Source organism: Gavialis gangeticus, unplaced genomic scaffold (genome assembly GCF_001723915.1).
Source record: "Gavialis gangeticus isolate Ggan-Ray unplaced genomic scaffold, GavGan_comp1, whole genome shotgun sequence".
NCBI lineage: Eukaryota > Metazoa > Chordata > Crocodylia > Gavialidae > Gavialis > Gavialis gangeticus.
The window spans coordinates 63,679,784-63,699,414 of record NW_017729025.1 but is presented as its reverse complement, the minus strand read 5'-3'; the positions used below and the strand labels follow the sequence as shown (position 1 = coordinate 63,699,414).

The 19,631-nt window shown below is 38.7% G+C and overlaps 1 protein-coding gene across 2 annotated transcripts in view; it reads left to right on the top strand.

The window, feature by feature from the left end:
- Nucleotides 1-18,411, top strand: part of AKAP6 (A-kinase anchoring protein 6) — a 403,624-nt gene extending 385,213 nt beyond the window's left edge. For both annotated transcript variants that reach the window (XM_019518909.1, XM_019518908.1), the window contains 2 exons: nt 8,675-12,089; nt 17,753-18,411. In XM_019518909.1, coding sequence (XP_019374454.1) covers nt 8,675-12,049 — 3,375 coding nt within the window. In that variant the 3' untranslated portion in view covers nt 12,050-12,089; nt 17,753-18,411. The remainder of the gene's footprint in view (nt 1-8,674; nt 12,090-17,752) is intronic.
- Nucleotides 18,412-19,631: the final 1,220 nt, after the last annotated feature.

The window sequence follows — 19,631 nt, the reverse complement described above, 5'->3', positions numbered from 1 at the left end:
GCAGGTACCTCTCCACCATTATCTGCTACATCCCCCCTCCCCCCCGCCCTCTCCCAGCCTGTCTCTCACCCCCGATGCCTCAATTTACATTTTCACTGGCTGACTTTCTTTTCTGCATTGCATTCCAGTCTCTGGCTTCTTTACTATTCCTTCCATCCAGGAAGAGCACACACACACCAACTAAATGCTTCCTCAGCTTGATCAAGGGTTTTAAACCCAAAAGCCCATGCCAGGCATCTAAGCTCACCTGGAGCCTCACAACTCTAGTGCAACTAGCAAGCCTCAGGCCTCTCAAAGATCTTACAGGTCTGGGCTTTCCCTAGACAGGACTGGGCATGCGTGTGGTGCCTGGAGGTTATAAGGCCCCTCCTACGCACCTTTCACCAGGGAGGTCCTCAGTCCTGGCATTTCCTAGGGGTTGCCGTGCTGCTGGCAGTCCCACCAGACCTCCCAACCCTGGCAGGGTGCAGTTTTGGGTCATGCTCAGGACCTGAGGCCTCCCCCTTCCCTATGTCCCCAGTCCATACCTCTAAGTTTGTCCTGGCATGGGAGCTCAGCAGGGATATGTTTTTCCCCTGCAGGCTGGTGATGCAATGAATGACACCTCCAGCTCTGAGAATGGGACATTAAATGGTTTTTAAAAAATGAAAAAAGGAAATAGGTGCAGATGGAGTGAGGAGGGTGGCACACACACCATTTACACCCAGAGCTTGGGGAACCCCAGCAGTTGAGAAGGAACACCAGCTGTTCCACCAAACAAGGATCCAAGGAGTTGTGGTGGGGTATCACAACATCCCCACAGCAATGCTGAATACTCTCTCACTTGGAACACTGGTCAGTGGACAGGACAGGTGTTCCCGGGCAGCCATGGCCAGATCCTGCCACATGTGGCTGCGGGTTGCCCAATAGGCCAAGGAGTTGCAGCCCAGTGACTCCACATCCTCAGCGAGATAGATAGCCACCAAGGCCTCGTCACTAACTGCCTGATGCTGGGGTCTGGTGCCTCTGGACCCCACCATTGAAGTCATGTCCTTGGCCCACATTGGCAGCACCTGTTGTGGAGGAGACTGGCTGCTGCTGGGAGTGCTGGCACAGGAAAGTGGATCCCCCTCTTCCATGTCCCCCTGTCTGTGCCCTTTTGCCTCCCGTACTCTGTTCACCAGCACCTCCGTCCAGTGATCCAGGGTTTTGCTGGCACACATTCTCCCCTTCACCCTCAGGTTGCACATGGCCAACAGCACATGAACCGTACTGGACCACAACGGATCCAGTTATTTCTTCATGCCCTCCCTCAGCCACTTCACCAGTGCCTGCACCTCTGGTGACAGTGGCTTGCCCCTGCCAGGAACACTGATCCCCTGAAACTTCTCCATTTGGTTCTCAAGTTTCCTCACTATGGGAATCACCTGGCTAAGGAGGGCATCACCAGTGCTGAGGCTCTCAGTGGCCTCAAGAAATGGCTTGAGGACCACCAAGATCTGGGAGATGGTATCCTACTCTGTTTTGTTAAGCGGGTCACTGATCCCAATCTGCCTGAGCAAAGCCATCTCATGGATGGCATTCTGTTGCTCCACCAGCCTTTCCAGCATGAGGTCTGTGGAGTTCCACAAAACTAAACAAAACACCCACTGAAATTTTGCACAGCCCTAATGCCCAGTGTGTTGAATTTTTTTTCAAAAGTGCCCACTCTTAGTCTGTTGTACCACTGGTTTCATGGGAGCCTAAGCTCCATCAAAATCGCACTCTGTTTCTTTCTTAGGCAAGCTCTTTTCTGTCATCCATATTTTGGACCATTATTTGCTATAGTCCTTGCATTTAGAAATAAAATACTGGGCTAGACCCTCAGCTGATGCCTCTGAAGTCAATTAAGTTCTGCAAATGCTTGCCAGCTGAAATTCTGACCCACCATTTTTGTAAGGATGTGCCGAAGTATTCAAATATGAGGTAGCTTATATACTCCCATGAAGCCAGCTATATTAAACCAGCTATTATCCAAAGACATGTATATCCATGTCACCGATTTCTCTTCCAGTTTGGTACCATCAGTGTAAATCCTGGTGTTGCTGAAGTCAGTGGAATTCTGTCATTGACTCCAATGGGATTTCACCACATTGGTACTCAGAATTCACCCTTCTTACGAAGTCTTCAGGTCTGCAAGGCCCTAAAGTTGTATTTGAGGGACATAGTCTCTTTCACTGGTCAAATAAGCATAAAATGTTTTTATGTTTATTTCGGTGCCTGGTTTTCTGATGTTCTCCTACCTCTTGGGATTGGCACATATGTTCATATTTCTTCAGGTGGACGGAAAGTTTTTGGGGGTGATCTCTTTTATTGTACCAATCGCAAAGTCAGGACGAAGCAGGCCCAGATTTTGCGTGCAAGTCATTCTTCATGTTAGCTGTATCCTAAGCCTTACCAAGTCAAATGCACCGTGGAGTTATCAGCTGTAATTTCCATGGAGGAACGTATTCAACATAGTTTTGAAGCTAGTGGAACTTTGCCAGTTTATACCAGAGAATTGCTGTCCTTTGTGCGTGTATAGCCTAGATAAGTCATTCAGAAATCATTTATACCTCTGGTGTAGTTAATGACTGATCCACCCAAAAGCAAAAGCTCTAAGATTTCAAGTTATTTTTTGCTGTTTAGTTCATAGTATGGGAGAAAATAAAATGAAAGAAAAAATACATGGGGAAATTTTAGCACTGGTCATTGTCAGGCATTTGGAATGAAAAGAAAGTATTTAAATAAAATTAAAACTGTCTAGAGTTGGAGCAAGTATCTCATTAAAAGCTGGATTTGCCTTTCTGCCATAGAAACAAGACAATAGATACCTGCAACCTAATAAGGAAATTAAAAGAGAAGAGTGAAAGAGAATTACTCTGTTTTTCCCACTCCATATCTTGATCCTCTTTCCAAGGAACTATAATTCAAACCGTTAGAATATAGCACAGATACTGGGTGCCGAATATAGTGGCAAGGAGTAGGGCTCCATCTCATATTTCCTGGACAATTAGAAGTAAAATTCAGTTTTGTCAGGAATTTTAAATGTGCTACTCAAATACAAGCAAAGGCCTAATTTATGAATGTAGGGATAAATCCCATGCCCTTGTATCCTGCTTGTGTACTTAAAAGCCTGTTAAAGAAGATATTTGACATTATAAAAACAGGCTTCTGAAATTTCTGCTGCCATCATCAGTGCAAACACAGCAGGTGTTACTGTGCCAAGTCATATATCCCACTTTCTGCTGCTCCCTCAGGCTGATGTGTCACAATGTCCAAATTAGTCCTAGTATTTGAGCAGCCTGCCTTGTTTTGTAAATGGGAAGGGAAAATATATGCTGTGGCCAACAATATGAAAAGATGTATTATAATATTTTGGTCACTTGAGCTCTTTGTGTTTCTAGTGCGGACAAACTTATTATCAGGCTTTGTCCACACTTGAAAGTGTTTGCCAGTGAGGTTGATAACCTGTATAATCATACCAATAACCCTCACCTCCACCGTGAAGACAGCTTCTACCACAAGAAGTCATTTGGCAGCACAGTTTGAACTGGTTCCTCAAACAGAGTAAGCTTTATTGACAAAAAGCCTGCATCTACACTAGAGTTGTTGCCAGCACAATTATGACAGTCAGAAGACCATGGTAAGGTAGTTAGCCATGTTAGTCTAAAGACAGACAGAAGGCAGGGTAGATATATGCACTTTATAAACTAACTAAATAAGATATACATAGATCATAACCTTTCATGAACTTGAGCTCATGAAAGCATATGCACCCTCTCTCTATATATATCTTATTTAGTCAGCCAGAAAAGCATCACCCCTGAGCAATATAGCTGTGCCAGTAAAACTTTTAAGAGTAGAAGAGGCCTCAGAAAAGTATATACATGTAAATGATAAAAAGTAATCTTTGAAGTAAGGGAGCATTCAGTGAAGATGAATAGCCTGAGGTCACACCTCTATGTGTTTTATTGTTTCAGCACATCTGATCTGAAGAACAAACATGGCAGCAGAGTGCTGATTTACAGTGGGAAGGTTATCTTCCCCGCCAATGAGGGCCAAGTGTTTTATTTTTAAGAAGCAAAATCAGATTCTGTGGAACATAAAAGTCCATGGAATCTGCTGCTTATTTCCTGCCTTCAGGAATTTTTTTTACAGCTGGTGGCAGCTTCAGCCAGTAAAAATCACATGCCTTTCCAGGCATTTTGTTGTGATGTCTCTCTAATGGTATGTGCAGATTGTTTGGAGTAACAAGAAAAAGCAGAGAGAAAGCTAAGTTTTAACTGAGTATTTTAATTTGGTAAATTTTAGATAGGGCTTAATCTAATCCCTGAAATCCTCTTGAGGCCCTGAAGCCCAGAAGGTTGAAAGTGAATGCACAGATGTTTATCTGTGTGTCAGCCATCACAATTTGGCCCATGCTGGCAGGTGACCCTGGGGTGTTACAATTGGAAAGCTGTTCAATGGTTACCCTATATTTCATCTTTTCCCCACTTTCAGGGAAGAGAAAAAATAGCAAATCTGAGTTTAGTATTGTGTTCTCCAGCCACCAGATATATTAGGTACCCTATCTCCCAGTCACATATATCTGACAAATAGATCTTTCAGCTATGAACCCTGTTTTTAAGGGGTTTCACAGGGAAAAAAGGGAATTCCATAATAGATTCCTTCCATAATAGACTCAGGCAATGCCTAAATTACTCTTCAGGAATCAAGTCCATCATTTAGATGTTTAGACACCGCAGAGATCCTGCTGTATAATCTGGTAGAGGCCTAAAGTCCCCTGTGGGTGACTGCAAAGCCATCTAAGTCCTGACACCACCATGCTGCTTTGAGCTATATCTTACACTAGTGATGCTCAACTTCTGGCCTGAGGGTCAGATGCAGCCCACAAAGCTGGTGTGAATGGCCTGTCACTGGCATGTCAGCACAGGCGAACACTTCTACTGCTGAATTCAGTGACAGGAGAAAAGAGGTTATGAGCAGAAGCAGCATTTACCTGTACTGACCTGTTGGTGAACTCAGAACTTTTATTTAGCTCTGGAGCCCCAGGAGCTGAGCAAAGCAGCCATTCCCCTCCTTTCCCCTCTCCCCGCCCCTGAATTCAGCAGCAGGGAAAAGCGGGGACAAGCAGCAGTGATGGCATTCATCTCCTGGGCCCTGGAGCTGCATGAAAGCTCTGAGCTCATCAGCACAGGCTCTGACTGCAACCACAGCTTTCATGAAGCTCCAGAGCCCAGGAGCTGAGCACTGCCTGTGTTACTTGTCCCCTCCTCCCTGCTGCTGAATTCAGTGGGGAAAGAGAGGAGGGGGAAGCAAACTGCAGTGATCTGGAAAGGGAAAGGGAAAGAGGGTGGAGACACATGCATTCATGCTCACAGGATACAGCACAGGGGAAAAACGTTATTTCAAAGAAAGCCCAAACACTATGGGGCAGAGCATGGTCCTACTCCCACTAAGTTTCCAAAGATTGTCTTGCTTCAGGACACAATTTCCATCTATCACCTGAACAACCTCCATCTGTTGCCTGAAAGAATCCTTGGATGTTCTTGTGTAATATTATGGTTGGTCTTCTTATTTTTTGTAATGATTTAATTATTTTTTAAAATTTAAAATAATACTACAGCATATTGATCTTTTGCCTGTGTATTAATAAGCCTAAAATTGTTAAACATGTATGTTTTTATTTCTAATATTAAATTATTTAATATTAGGTTATGCCAAAGTATACAACTGTGATGCTTTTCTATGCTTCCCTTAGCTCTTTTCTGATTTTAAAATTTGGCCCACTTGTAAAAAAGGTTGAGCACTACTGACTTACACTAAAGACCTGGCAGAAATGAGCAAATAAGTATTTTTATTTTAGTGGGGGAAGGGAAGAGTCTAATTTTACCAATTAACTCAGTAGATAGAGCACTTTGAAGTGGAGGAGACCCAGTGCTCTAACTACACTGGGATGGAGTGCTGAGTGTTTCCTGTTGAAGCTGTTCCACTTTGTATACATAATTAAATGTTCATTGAACCTGACTCTCACATGAATTCCTTCAACACTGGGCTGTGGAAGCAAACTCCTGCTGTCTCTGTTTCTGACCCAGTGAATATTTCATTATTTTATGCAAAGTGAAACAGCTTCAACAAGAGAGATTGAAAGAACCACACCCCAGAGTCGACAATATTGGTATGCTTAGGGCACTTTCCTTAAAGATGGGACCTGAGTTCATGACCCTAGGTTTATGTTTTTACTCTGAATCAGACAGAGTGAGGAAGTGAAAAAAGGGCTCCTCCCTTAATATGATCATTGTAATCTCTAGGCTGTTTGCTGTAGAGGAGGGGTATATCTATATCACTTTCCCAATGCCCTTGAGAAGGCAACCAAGAAGCATATGCTGTCTGCCTGCTTCCACTACATGTGTGCCAAACCAAAAAGGGAGGCAGAGATGCTGATCCTGGGGCACACTTCACTGTTGCTCCCTTAAAAGTAGTGGGGGACATGCCCTGAACAGTTTCACTGCCTTGTTTCCAGATGCAGAGTGGGAGTGGGTTGGTGGGACATGCTTCTCAGTGGGTGCATCTACACAAGACACTTTGAGCATAGTAGACGAATTCTACTGCAAATTAGCACAGTGGGCAAAACTTGTGCTAATGCGCTTAATGTGCAGTAGGATTAGTCTACTGTGCAGTAGCATCACCTAAAATGTGTGCGTTGGCACTACTGCACAGTAGCACTGGTTACTGTGCATTTAATTTAGTACCTGTTATTACAAGTACTAAACTAAATGTGTAGTCACCACTGCATATTAATACACGTGTAGACATACCCAGTGGTAATATCAAGAGTAACAGAGAAGTACTATAAGCAAGCATCTCCAGCATCTCTTTTTTTTATGAGCAAGTGTTTGTGTTTACTTGCAGGAAGCAGTTCACAGTTGAGAATCTCAGCTGGAGATAGGCACCTCCTTCTGGCCTAGGTAACCCCAGCTGGGCATTGCAATGCCTTTTTGGATCTGGCAGTTACTGCCTAAGCCACAAAGCAATGCACTACCACTACTCTGACTCTAGCCAGGCAGAAGGTACAGAAGAAATAGTATCTTAGTAACTGACTATACCCCAATTTTATCAGATTCTAAATCAGAATAATCTCAAATCAGCTGTGATATAGACTACTGTTTGAGCAAGTGCTCAGCTCTTATTATATACATATAATAAGGAACAATCCTGGCTTCAAGTAACTTACAATCGAACTTAGATGCAGATAGTACAGTCCAAACGATTATATAGTCCAGAGGAGATATTATTATTGAACAGATTTCTTGAAGGAACTGAAGATACATTTCTGAACTGATTTACAGAAAGAGAGGAAGGCTGTCTCATATGTTAGAAGTGAAGCTGCAGCAAGAGAAGTTTAGTTTAGATATTCAAGTTGGGAAGTTTCACTAGATATTAGGAAGAACATTCTCACTAGGAGGATAGTAAAACACTGAACCAGGTTACCCAGAGAGGAGGTGGAAGCTCCATCCTTGGAGGTTTTTAAAACTTGGCTAGACAAAGTCCTGTGTGGGATGATATAGCTGGGGATGGATTAGATGACTTTCTGAGGTCCCTTCCAACCTTAATTTTCTATGATTCTAAGTGAAAGCACATAAAATGCAGGAAGGAAAGATAATAACTATCAGATGAGCAGGAATTTGCCAGGAGATGAAATTTGCCTGTGTTCAGAGGACCACCCGAACACCCCACTCCTTTACATCCTTCTCTGAAGACTTTTTTGCTCTGGTATAGATCTGTTTCTGGTTAATTTGTACAAGAACAGAATCTGGAATTGACTTCAAGTGTTGTATACACATAATAGCAAATATCACTGAAATGTGACAGAAGTGTTTTTTTAAAAAAAGAAAAGAAAAGTCTAGCTCAATTATTTATTAGCACTTTCCCAGAGTACAGTGTCAGCACAGACAATATTTGAAATTAATGTAGTATTTGATTAGACTGATTGATTGTCCTTACAGTTGAGGATTTAAGCATTCATTAGTCATACTAACCAGTCATTAGTACTGCCTTTATCAGCTAGTGAAGAATAAACAGAAATTCTAATATAAATTCACTACAATGAACATATTCCATAACTAAGCCAGTGTTATGATTACTACTGTACAAGATGAACTCTTAAAACAGTGAGAGCATAACAGTTTCTGTTAAATATGGTTTAAACCCATGAATGAATATTTACATTATATCTGTACATTTTTTTTTTTATCTGGTTAGCCTACCCAAGTGCTAATAGTTATTATTTTGACCTACTGATAAATAGAGTGTGATCTCTAAACTAAAGCTTCTTTGAGCCACTTGTATTAACTTGATTTATCAAGAATAATTACTGTTAGAATGAATCAAACTTCTGTTTCACAGGCTTTTAGCCAAACAGCAGAAGTGTTCTTGTATAAAATAGAAGAAATAGAAAATGAAGACTGTGGGTGTACTTTAATTGATGTCACTCTTATTTGTGTGTTTTAACTTTACATAGTAAGTAACAAATTGAAGAATAGAATAGTAAGTACTCCAAAGAAATAAGTGCTTTTGTTCTATATTAATTTACTTGTATGTATTGCATTTCTTTCTGTAAAAGTTTTATTTCAGAGTATCATTCTAATTATTTTTAATCTTTGCATTTTTACAGGAGTCTCTGAATGTTATTGATCCAGGTTTAATGGATTTAAATGGTCCAAATGAAGATGCACTAGAATGGGATGAAACTGATATAAGTAATAAGCTGATTAGTATTAATGAAGAGTTAAATGAATCTGATCAAGAACAAAAGCAGGAAGATCCACAACAGAAATCTGGTTTAGAAAAATGTGATGGCAGCCATATCCTAAATCAAGATGAAAACATCAGTGACAACACAAGTCCTCTGCACTGTCCCAGCATTACATCCCCCTCTAATCCTCATATCTACCAGGTCTATAGCCTCCATAACATAGAATTATCAAGGGAAAAAAATATGCCCATCTTGAAAAAGATACCCAATCTAACACAGTCTGATATTTTAAACAAATGTATTAGTAAAGACTCTCCATTTTCATCTACCAAATCACTGCCAGACCTAATAGGTAGAACCACAGTGACAAAACCTTGTGATTATATGTATCATAGTGGGAACATAAGCAGACATTCTGAGAGTGAGCATGGAAAAGTCAGTGAATGTCATACAGAAGTTACAAACAATTCTGAAATTGTTTTATTAAATGACACAGAAAGAACACAGAGTAACCCTGAAACTGGGTTCCCAGAAGCCCAAATTAGCAACATAGTTGATGTGATAAAACAAAAAATTAAACAAGATGAAGACCACATTATACTTTCAAATACTTGTCAGCCAACATCTTCTACATATTGTTTAAGTGAAAAAGATGGAGATCTGAACAGTATTACCCGACATAGTCCTGGTTGTGTGGAAGATGAACTACAAGGAAAACATGATGTGTTTACATTTTATGATTACTCATATCTTCAAGGCTCCAAACTCAAATTACCATTGATAATGAAACAATCAGAAATTGAAAAAGCGCATGAAGAGGGCACTTCGATTCATGACTTCTGTTTTGATAAAACACCCAGTAAATCTGAACATCAGTCTGGAGAATTACAGCCAGAGGCACTTATGCATGAACTTGCTTGGGCAAGTATCTATAAAAAAACAGATCCCAGTTCCTGTAAATCTGCGGAGAGTGCTAGGAAGATACCTGAAACACAGAATGCAAAACTGCTTTCAGCTTTATCTCATAGTTCTTCTTTGGAGTCTCTTTCTGTAGTAGGTGATTTGTTCAGCTCAAGCATTTTTAAAACAGCTGATAATCTTCCACGTAGTACCTCTTTGGAGAGCTGGTTGGCTTCATACAAAAGCAATGAAGACCTTTTTAGTCATCATGGCTCAGGAGATATAAGTACAAGCAGTGATTCTGTTGGAGAGCTCAGCAAAAGAACACTAGACCTTTTGAATCGTTTAGAAAATATCCAGAGTCCTTTAGATCAAAAGATAAAGCGCAGCATCTCTGATATCACACTCCAAAATAGCTCTCAAAAAATGTCCTTAGCTGGACAGCTGTCTCTAGATATTGCATCTTCAATCAATGAAGATTCAGCTGGTTCTCTAACAGAACTTAGCAGCAGTGAGGATCTTTCTCTTTGCTCTGAAGACATTGTACTGCATAGAAATAAAGTACCAGATTCAAATGCATCATTTAGAAAACATCTTAATCGGTCAGTTGCTGATGAGAGTGATGTCAATGTCAGCATGATTGTTAACGTCTCCTGCACTTCTGCTTGCACTGATGATGAAGATGACAGTGATTTGCTTTCAAGTTCTACCCTCACCTTGACTGAGGAAGAGCTAGGCATCAAAGATGAAGATGATGACTCTAGTATTGCAACTGATGAGGATATTTATGAAGAATGCAATTTAATTTCAGGACTTGATTACATAAAGAACGAATTGCAGACTTGGATTAGACCAAAATTTTCTTTGTCAAGGGAAAAGAGAAAAGGTGACCTCAGTGATGAAATTCAGCGCAGTAAAAATGTAAGCAGTAATGAGACATCGAAAGGAACAGATACATTTAGCATTGAAATGTTTCTGAATGGTTCAGTACATAAACTATCAGAAAATAATGGAAACAGTAAGAATGCATCAGATGGTCATGGGCTCAGGACAAAAAGCCAGACTATAAAGAATAGCTCGCAGATTGCTAAAGAGCAGTTTGTAGATGACATGGAGAATGGTAATGTTGAAAACACTCAAGGAAGTCAAAAGGAAGAAATTGTTAGAACGTCATCAGCTCCCCAAAATCTTGATTCACTCGATGGTAAGGGAGCTGAAAGTGAATGTTGCATCTCTGAAGTGCTTACAGATAGTTCAGATGATTCACATATGGATGGCAAGGAGTGTCTTCAGCCCCCAAACATATCCAGGAATCTTTCAAAAGAATGTCAAAATCATCTTCAGTCTGATGATCATTGTATTGCTTATACTTTCACTAAAAAGCCTTGTAAGGAGCCTGCCTCAGAAATGAAAAATATAGCTATAGAAGATGCTACTTTACTAAAATCTTTAACTAGAGGTCAACAAACCAGAACAAGCATTCCCGAAAAATATACTGATTGCTGTGCAGCTTTTAGAGCAAATGAAGCAGAAGAGAGCACTTCTGCCAGTGGTAGCGATTCATGTTGTAACTGTGAATCTGCTGCTTTTGATAAAAGAAATGTGGAAGACTGCTCAGTGCACAACTTTGTGATGGAAATAATTGACATGGCATCAACAGCCTTGAAGAGCAAGTCACAGCCTGAATGTGATGCATCCATTCCCACTTCACTAGCACAAATCAAAGAAAAAGTACTTGAGCATTCTCACAGGCCCATACTACTAAGAAAGGGGGACTTTTATTCTTATCTTTCACTTTCTTCCCATGATAGTGACTGTGGGGAGGTAACCAAATATGTAGAGGAAAAGAGCAGTACACCAGTGCCACTGGACTTTACAGATGACAGAGAAAACATTGAATGTTTTTTTGAAGCTTGTCCTGAGGTAGAACAAGTTGAGCAGCAGCCATATGTCACTAACACTACTCCTGATGGTTTACTAGCATCAGACAAAGACTTGCAATTATTAGATGAAATAAAAAGGTCAGCCGAATGTAGTGGCTTTTCTTTAAATGATGACATTAACATCAGTGTGCCCGATCCTGACAACCAAAATGTACCAACCAATTTGAAAAACTTTGCTGATGATTCACTGACTTTGGACAACCATGATAAAGGCTTGGATATGAATTATCTAAAGCTTGGCACTAAGAAAAGTAGTACAGAAGAGTCATTTGGAACTGAGAAGCCTAAAGCAAATATTGCTGCTGCTGAAAAGGCTTCAGCTATAGACTTTCAATTAAAGCCAGACCACTTAAAAGATAAAGATGCATTGCACCAGAACACTAAAACTCTCACGTGTGAAGAAAACCTCCTGAATCTTCACAAAGAAAGGCACATAAATATGCACAGATAGAATGTAACCCTCCCTGGCACATGCATTATCTCAGAGACAGGTATGTATTGACTGTATGCATGCCACATATTAGTTATTTTTACATGTTTGTATAAAGAAAGGGGATGAATTACCACCTAGGGCTTTTGTTTTATTATAGTGCTGTATATAAGATAGACTTGATGTAGTTACAGTGCAACACCAGTTTACTCACCTCAGTCAGCCAGCACCATTGACCAATTGCTTGTTGCCTGGAGGTGTTGCACTGTTGGGAGCTCCATTCTTTAGGAATGCCTAAACTGCATGGATACAAGCTTCTGTCATATACAGCTTGGAAATCCCATTCTAGTGCGCCACTCCTTTATAGTCACCTATCTCGTGTTAATCAGAGATACTAATTGAAGTCAAATTTCTTTTTCTTACCTCACAAATGTTTGGGGTGTCCTATGAGACAGTTATCATATCAGAGCTTTAAAGTTTGTGCAGATAAACCAAACCCCTGGATAGTGACTAACCAGATTAGGGGAAAGGCATTAACAAATCTCTTGATGTCAATATATCAGGAGTTAAGACAACAAAGTAGTTCCAAAGAAAATTCATGCTAGTGGTGGAGGACATCTTTACACATGCTCCAGGGAGGAGTGGGGTAGGGTGGGGTAGGGGGGAGGCTCTCTAATTAGGGTGGCTCTTGGGAGCTGCTCTAACTAAAATGCCTGCTGCATGTCATGTATTCAGCATCTCATGTATTCAGCATCCTACATCCCAATGGTGGTAAGGGTGCTTTAACTAAAGCTCATGCATCAAGCTTTAGTTAAAGCCCCCCTGCCACCATTTTGAAGCATGAGGATACTGAACACATGTGACGCCAAGGCTGGTGGAACGTTCTGATTTGAACAATCAAGTCTGCTCTGACATGCTCTGATTACAATGCGTCACAACAGGCACCGGCCATGTGTATACGTGCCCTTAAAATTACCAGACTAAGAAAAAATTCACACACCAGGTTATTTATAACAAGTAAAAAAGTATATGGTTCCTTAGGAAAACTCAAATACTAAAGACGGTAAAGAGTGAGGTTACAAGAACAATATTACTTGCCTCTATCTATGTTGTAATATACATTTCAGAATATAAAGAGTAAAGGTGAACCTAAGATGAATAATTCAACTCCAAACTCTGCTGAAGTCTAAAGGAGTTCATTTCTTGGTTTCTGGTTCACATAAATCCCTAATAAAAAGTATTATTGAGTTTTAAATTTAGTCTGAAATCCAGGAATAGAAAGCATTATATAGGACAGATCCTGGTATGTATCACAGCTGTTTTGTCAGTCACGATTCATTCAACATAGCTGTAAAACTAGCGGTTTGCTATGTGAGGAGGAGCTCCTCAAGTGTAGGGAGATCCTCCAGCAGCATAATAGCTCCTACACCATTTTCATTCTTGGTACTGATGAGGCAGGAAGAAAGTAAGCATTGTTGGGGCTTCCTTAAATCTCACTGATCCCTAGTTATCATATTGTCCTCTTGAAGCCACTGGTACACAATGACTAAGGTCTAGGGGACTGCAAATTCCATCTTTTCACCCCATTTCTGAGTTGTGCTGTAGTTCTGGAGCAAGGAATCTGAGTTTTTATATATAAAACAAGATTTTTTGTTCTACATTTAACTTTTTCATGCTCTAATCTTTAAATTATATCACTATAATTTTCTTATCGCCTATATCCTTATGATTTTATGCACACACATACATACTATATGCCTAATAAAAACTTCTTGATATGGATCTTTATTCTGACATTTTCCTTTGCATGCACATATGCATTTTAGTAGCGCTGTATTATATTTGAATTGTAATATTAGAGAAAAGGATATTTGTTGAACAGCTGCCAGTTGCCAATTAATTTAATATTTAAATTAAATCTCTATGTACACCTACTAGTTAGTGACACTGTTCACATCAAAACAAATGGAGAAGCAACTGACATCAACTGGGAAATTACAAAAATTATAGAAAATAGTTTATAATCAAGAATTATATGTATATTATATTAAAAAGTTTAGCTATATAGGGAAGTATCTACATGAAAATTGAAATGAGAACAAAAGTTTGAAGTTTATAAGTGATAAACTTACAGTAAACATAAATTTATACAGTAAACATAAATACAAAGCATCCTTGACTGAATTGTTCATTTTGTCCATTTCTGTCTTTTTTTTCAATTGTATCAACATGAAAGACCATATGGACCACACCGAGTGGCTTAATCTTGCCCCTTTTTTCACTGACAGTTCTAGTAATAGACATTTGCACTTCTATAGTACTTTTCATCTGAGGAGCTCAAACCATTGCCTAAACTTGACATCCACTTTAAGGACATCACAGACACTAGTATGGTAGCCAGCTGTGGTTTCATAAAACTTGGCTATGGTTACATACAGTTAATCAAGCCTGAGGACAAGGCTTGAGTATAAGGAATAGAGGTATTTCTATACCCACATAATACAGTGAAAGGAAATGCAGAGAATATACATATCTCTTTCAGGTTGTCATGTTATATTTTTATTTTTTGCTGAAGGAAAGAGGTTTATTTAAAACAGTAAAAATAAATGTTTATTACATTCCACTCTATATTTACTAAGATATTTATTTCTTGTTTGTTAATTGTTATATAGTACTACTTCCTTGACATTTATAAATGTATTTTATTATTTCCTCTTGCAAGGCCCTAAGATGTATTCTATATCTTAAGTAAGGGAAAAAATGAATACCTCTACTGCCAGATATGGTGTTGCTGAAGTCTGAACTCCCTTCCCCCGCTCCAGAGCTTGGTGCTATAACTTCATCTCTCATGCTATGGGGAATGAATTACAGAAGCAATCTATCCTAATTTGTTAACTTATTCAAATAACAGTTATTATACTTAACTATGCTAAAGATTATCTTTTTGGTGGCAGATTGTTTATTTTTTGATGAGCCTAATTACTGATTTTCCAAAGGTAATTTACATTTATTACTAATACATCTTTTAAAATGTGACAGATAAATGTTGTTCCCATAAGTGTATTATGAAAAAAGTTACTATTTAAAAACACATTATTTAATTTGAAAGATAAATGGCAAACACCATTATTTTTTCCTGTAGCACCTGTGCTGTAAGCTCATTAAAATGTGTAATTCCATGTGTAGCTGCAATACTTAGAAAAAAATATCATATCGTATATGTACATCCTAAAAACATATTCAGTATGCAAAGGTGACGAAAGGCATACTTGCTAATGTAGCTTGACTAATTTTATACTATTTTAGTCAGTATTTGCATTTGCAGTATATAGGAGTATAAAAAGCAATAGTGGAGAAAATATATTTTCTGCCAAATGTATCTAAGTTGCAATCTCATTCTTTATCAGTGTTCTGTAAAACTGACCATTAAGGGAAAGAAACAGCAATTCCATAAGCAGCTTCAAAAATACCTCTATCAGAACTGATTATTCTACTATATGAGCCAATATATAGTTCTTCAGCAGAACCGTTTATAAAGCTATGCTGATTTTGTTTCTCAAGGAGGTGACAGCTTGAAAGAACAACCTCTCTGCATATGAGATCATGCAGTCTTTTGCTGTCACTCTGACCCATGACTCACCAGTGGGATCAGGATTCATAGTCATATATTCAGTGTGCAGGGATCAATACATTAAGGGGGCCTTATGTGATGTTCAGAGTGTATTTTTCTGGGAAATGCATTAGACTGTTATCTGCTATAGCCACAAATAAGTCATAAAAGTTATTTCCTTCCTTTTAGTAGAGAATATGTAATTTAAACTTAAGTTAAATTGAGAAAAATATATTACTTGGGTTTAAGGAAAATAAAGTGGTTTTACCCAACAGTCCTTAAGCATAGTCAAAATATCCTGCAATTTACTGTAATCAGGAGGAACCAGGGGCAAAAGAGGGCTGATGCACAGGATTGCTAGTCAGATTATCTAATTGCTATTCCCAGCTCTGCCACAGATTTGCTGTATGACTTTAAGCAGATCACTTAATGCCTCTCTGCCTCAGTTTCTTTAGCTGTGAAAAATAAGAAGAACAACAGAGGGGAGTTGTGACGTTTACATCCTCCAGTGAATAGTGCTTTGAGATCCACAGATGAAGTGTACCAATACATCAGTGGTTCTCAACCTTTTTTAGACTTGAGGCACCCCTTGGAAATGGCCAGCTCTTAGTTTTCACTTGATTTTTGATGACAGGAAAAGTAGTAAAGCAATTCTGTTGCAAAGAGTTCAGAAATACCACAACAGATCAGAATGTTTTAATGCTATAAATTCTTATTTGAAATTTCTGAGTTTATCTTGTAAATAATGTTTGCACATCTAATAGTGCTAACATTGTTAAGCACCCTTAAAAAGATCTCAAGGCACCTCAGGGTGCTACAACCCTCTGGTTGAGAATCATTGTGATAAATGCAAAGGTGGTCTTTACATAGAAAAATAGCATATGAGGCTTACACTGCACAGAACCTAATATATCATTTAAATATAGAAAAATGGGCTGCATGAGTGGCCTAAATCTTTCTTACCAAATGTCTTTGCAGATTTAATAAGGCATCTGAAAAAACAGTGTTTTCCTTACCTTGTTTACAACCTAGTCATGGCATTCTAGTTCTGTGTAGCAGCAAATTTAATCAGCTAACTTTAAAACAAAGTTTGTAGATAGTAAATAGCTATTTTATATCATCATCTGTGGATAGTAGGCAGGTACAGCCTACCAGGGAGACTTTTCTCACTATAGATCTAATTAAAACCCACACTGAAGTTTCCAAGACCAAATGTAATATGATCTTCCTTGTTATGCACATTTTTTCACTGATTTCTAAACTTACTGTTATGTTTTCACCATTTTCATGTAAGTGCACATTTTCCATAAATATAGAAGGGTCAGTTCCAGCAAATAAGATCAAAGGAGAAGGTAACTGGATAGATCCAGATATGTCTGCTTAATTTGGAAGGCATATAATGCATGTCTGGAGTGCCTCCTAGGAAATGCCTAAGAGATGTACTTTGCACTAATCTTTTAGCTGTATTCTGACAGTTATTTCTTCATAATCCTCATCATAAGCCTCTGCTCTTTGATGAATAGTTTAACCCTAAACTCCAAGCTGGATAAATTCTATAATATGAAAATTTAACTCATTACTGGCACTAGAATTGTCTGCACAGTTAGTTATAATTTTAAAATACAGTGAAGACATTCATGTTTATGTTCAAGGACCACTTCTGTGACAACCCTCTTCCTTTTTTATAATGAAATCTCATTTGAGATGCATATGTAAGTGATGGCTGGCTAAATGCTGCACTTTGTTGTTCGGCTTTAGCAAATTCATATTTATTATTGATTGTTCCTCCTTTGAATGTGCTGAAGGTAAGTTTGTAGGTAAGTATATGGACAGGATCTAGGGAAAAGGTCAGATTTGATGATTTCCCTTGTTTCTTTTGAAATGAAGTCTTCAAAAAATCAATGCATTTTCTACATCGATACAAAGACATTTTTTAGACTAACTTGTACCTCAGGCAGTTAAAAATCACTGTTCACTTACTATATGCCTGTGAATTAAAGGCTTTGGCATGTGATTGTATAATAGCTATCTACAGTTGTTCTGGAAGAGTTTGTGTTTTGTAAATAAAACTGTATTTTACGTAACATGCTATTACTTTTTTTCTTTCCTTTTAGAACGTTGGCTGCAATTCAGGTGCAGGTTCATCCTGTAAACCCTGGGATGACCTCCAATTCCATTGTATCACTGCCTTTCATTATACTGACTCCCAAGATAAATTTTCTTTCCAAATGTGATTTGTCCATGTTGGCTTTGTGATCAGGCTGCATATGCTAGTCCTATTTCAGTGAATATTTTGTATTGTAGCAAAGCCATTTGCTTTCTTATGGATTCCTCTCCCAAGCTACCTCTAATGACCTGCCCTTCTAAAACTGGATGTTTCTTTACTATTTGTCACCTATTATGTTCTCTAAAGTTTTGCAATTCCACAGAATTCATACTCAGTCTGATTCTTTTCAGAACTGTACTTGTCAGTATTCCCCTATTTCGTGTATCAAATTTAATATTTATATGTATAATGCATATGTTTATTGAAACTATTTTAAGTTTAAAATGACAATTTTGTTTGATTGCAGCAAAAGGAAGTCATTAGTCCTCCTGATTCAATACATCTAAAAGTTAAGCAATTATAATAATGCCACTTTATTTCATTTTAAATTTAATCTATGCAACACTTCAAGAAACAACTACATAGTGTTGTATATTAGGAACTTTTGACATTCTACTGAATTAAGTACAACATTTTGTTTTTTTATGCTTCTTGAGGTGGTAATGAAAAAAAAAGTTTTTAAAAAATGTGTGCCTTGCTGTATTTCTTATACCATTTATTAAAAAGCTGCTTTCACAGTAAAATTATGTTGGTTTGAAAGGAGGAAATAGCAAGGTTAAGATGTGTGAATAATTTCTGTATATATGTATAACCAAGTGCAAACATTGATGTATAATGACAGTATAAAATGCTTTCATGTTTGTGATGTCCAGTGATGTGGAAAATATAAGCCTTAAAACCATTAGATTGCATGGTAATTAGAATTGGCATAATAAACATAGTTTATTGGGGAAAAAAGCAGAATTGGCAATCTGTTTTACCTGCGTTCTGAGAAAAAAAAACACTGCATCAACATATAGAGAAGTTATTTCTTGTGATATGTCATAGAGTCTGGAGTTTCCATACTGGGGGAGGGTTGGATCACCTGGCTCAAAGCAAAGGACATGTAGACAAAGGAGCTAGAAGGTGTCTCAGGTCACACATGGAGATACAAACATTCAGCAGGATGAAACTGGTATATTGCAACAACTGTTCTCAAAGGACAAGTAAACGTTTATCTTGGAGCTTTATTCCTTATCATTAACAGTTTGATGTTGGATTTTAGGACACTTCCTAACTCTTAAAATTTCATTCATTTACATAGTTCCATTGAATAAGCTTTATATATATTTATATAGCCACTTTAACAGTTTGGCTGTTTCAGTGGTTTAAACTGTGTACATTTTAAATGGTTTTATCCAGTGCTAAAGATATATTGGATGTCAAAAACAAAGCTGAGAGCCCTATCCAGGACCTCTGCAAACATGGCTCTCACCTCCTGAAAATCTGTATTGTAAAGGGAGGACACTAAGTTTCATAGATTTCATAGACATTAGGGCTGGAAGGGACCTCGGAAGATCATCGAGTCCAGCCCCCGCCCAAAGGGCAGGAAGTCAGCTGGGGTCATAGGATCCCAGCAAGATAAGCATCCAATTTACTCTGGAAGGTGTTCAATGTAGGTACTTGAACCACCTCTGATGGCAGGCTGCCCCAGACCTTGGGGGCTTGGACAGTAAAGAAATTCTTCCTTATGTCCAGCCTGAAACGGTCTTGTAGTAGTTTATAACTGTTCAATCTCGTCATCCCTTGGGGAGCTCTGGTGAACAGACATTCCCCCAGATACTGGTGGCCACCCCTGATAAACTTATAGGTGGCCATCAGATCACCCCTGAGCCTGTGCTTTTCCA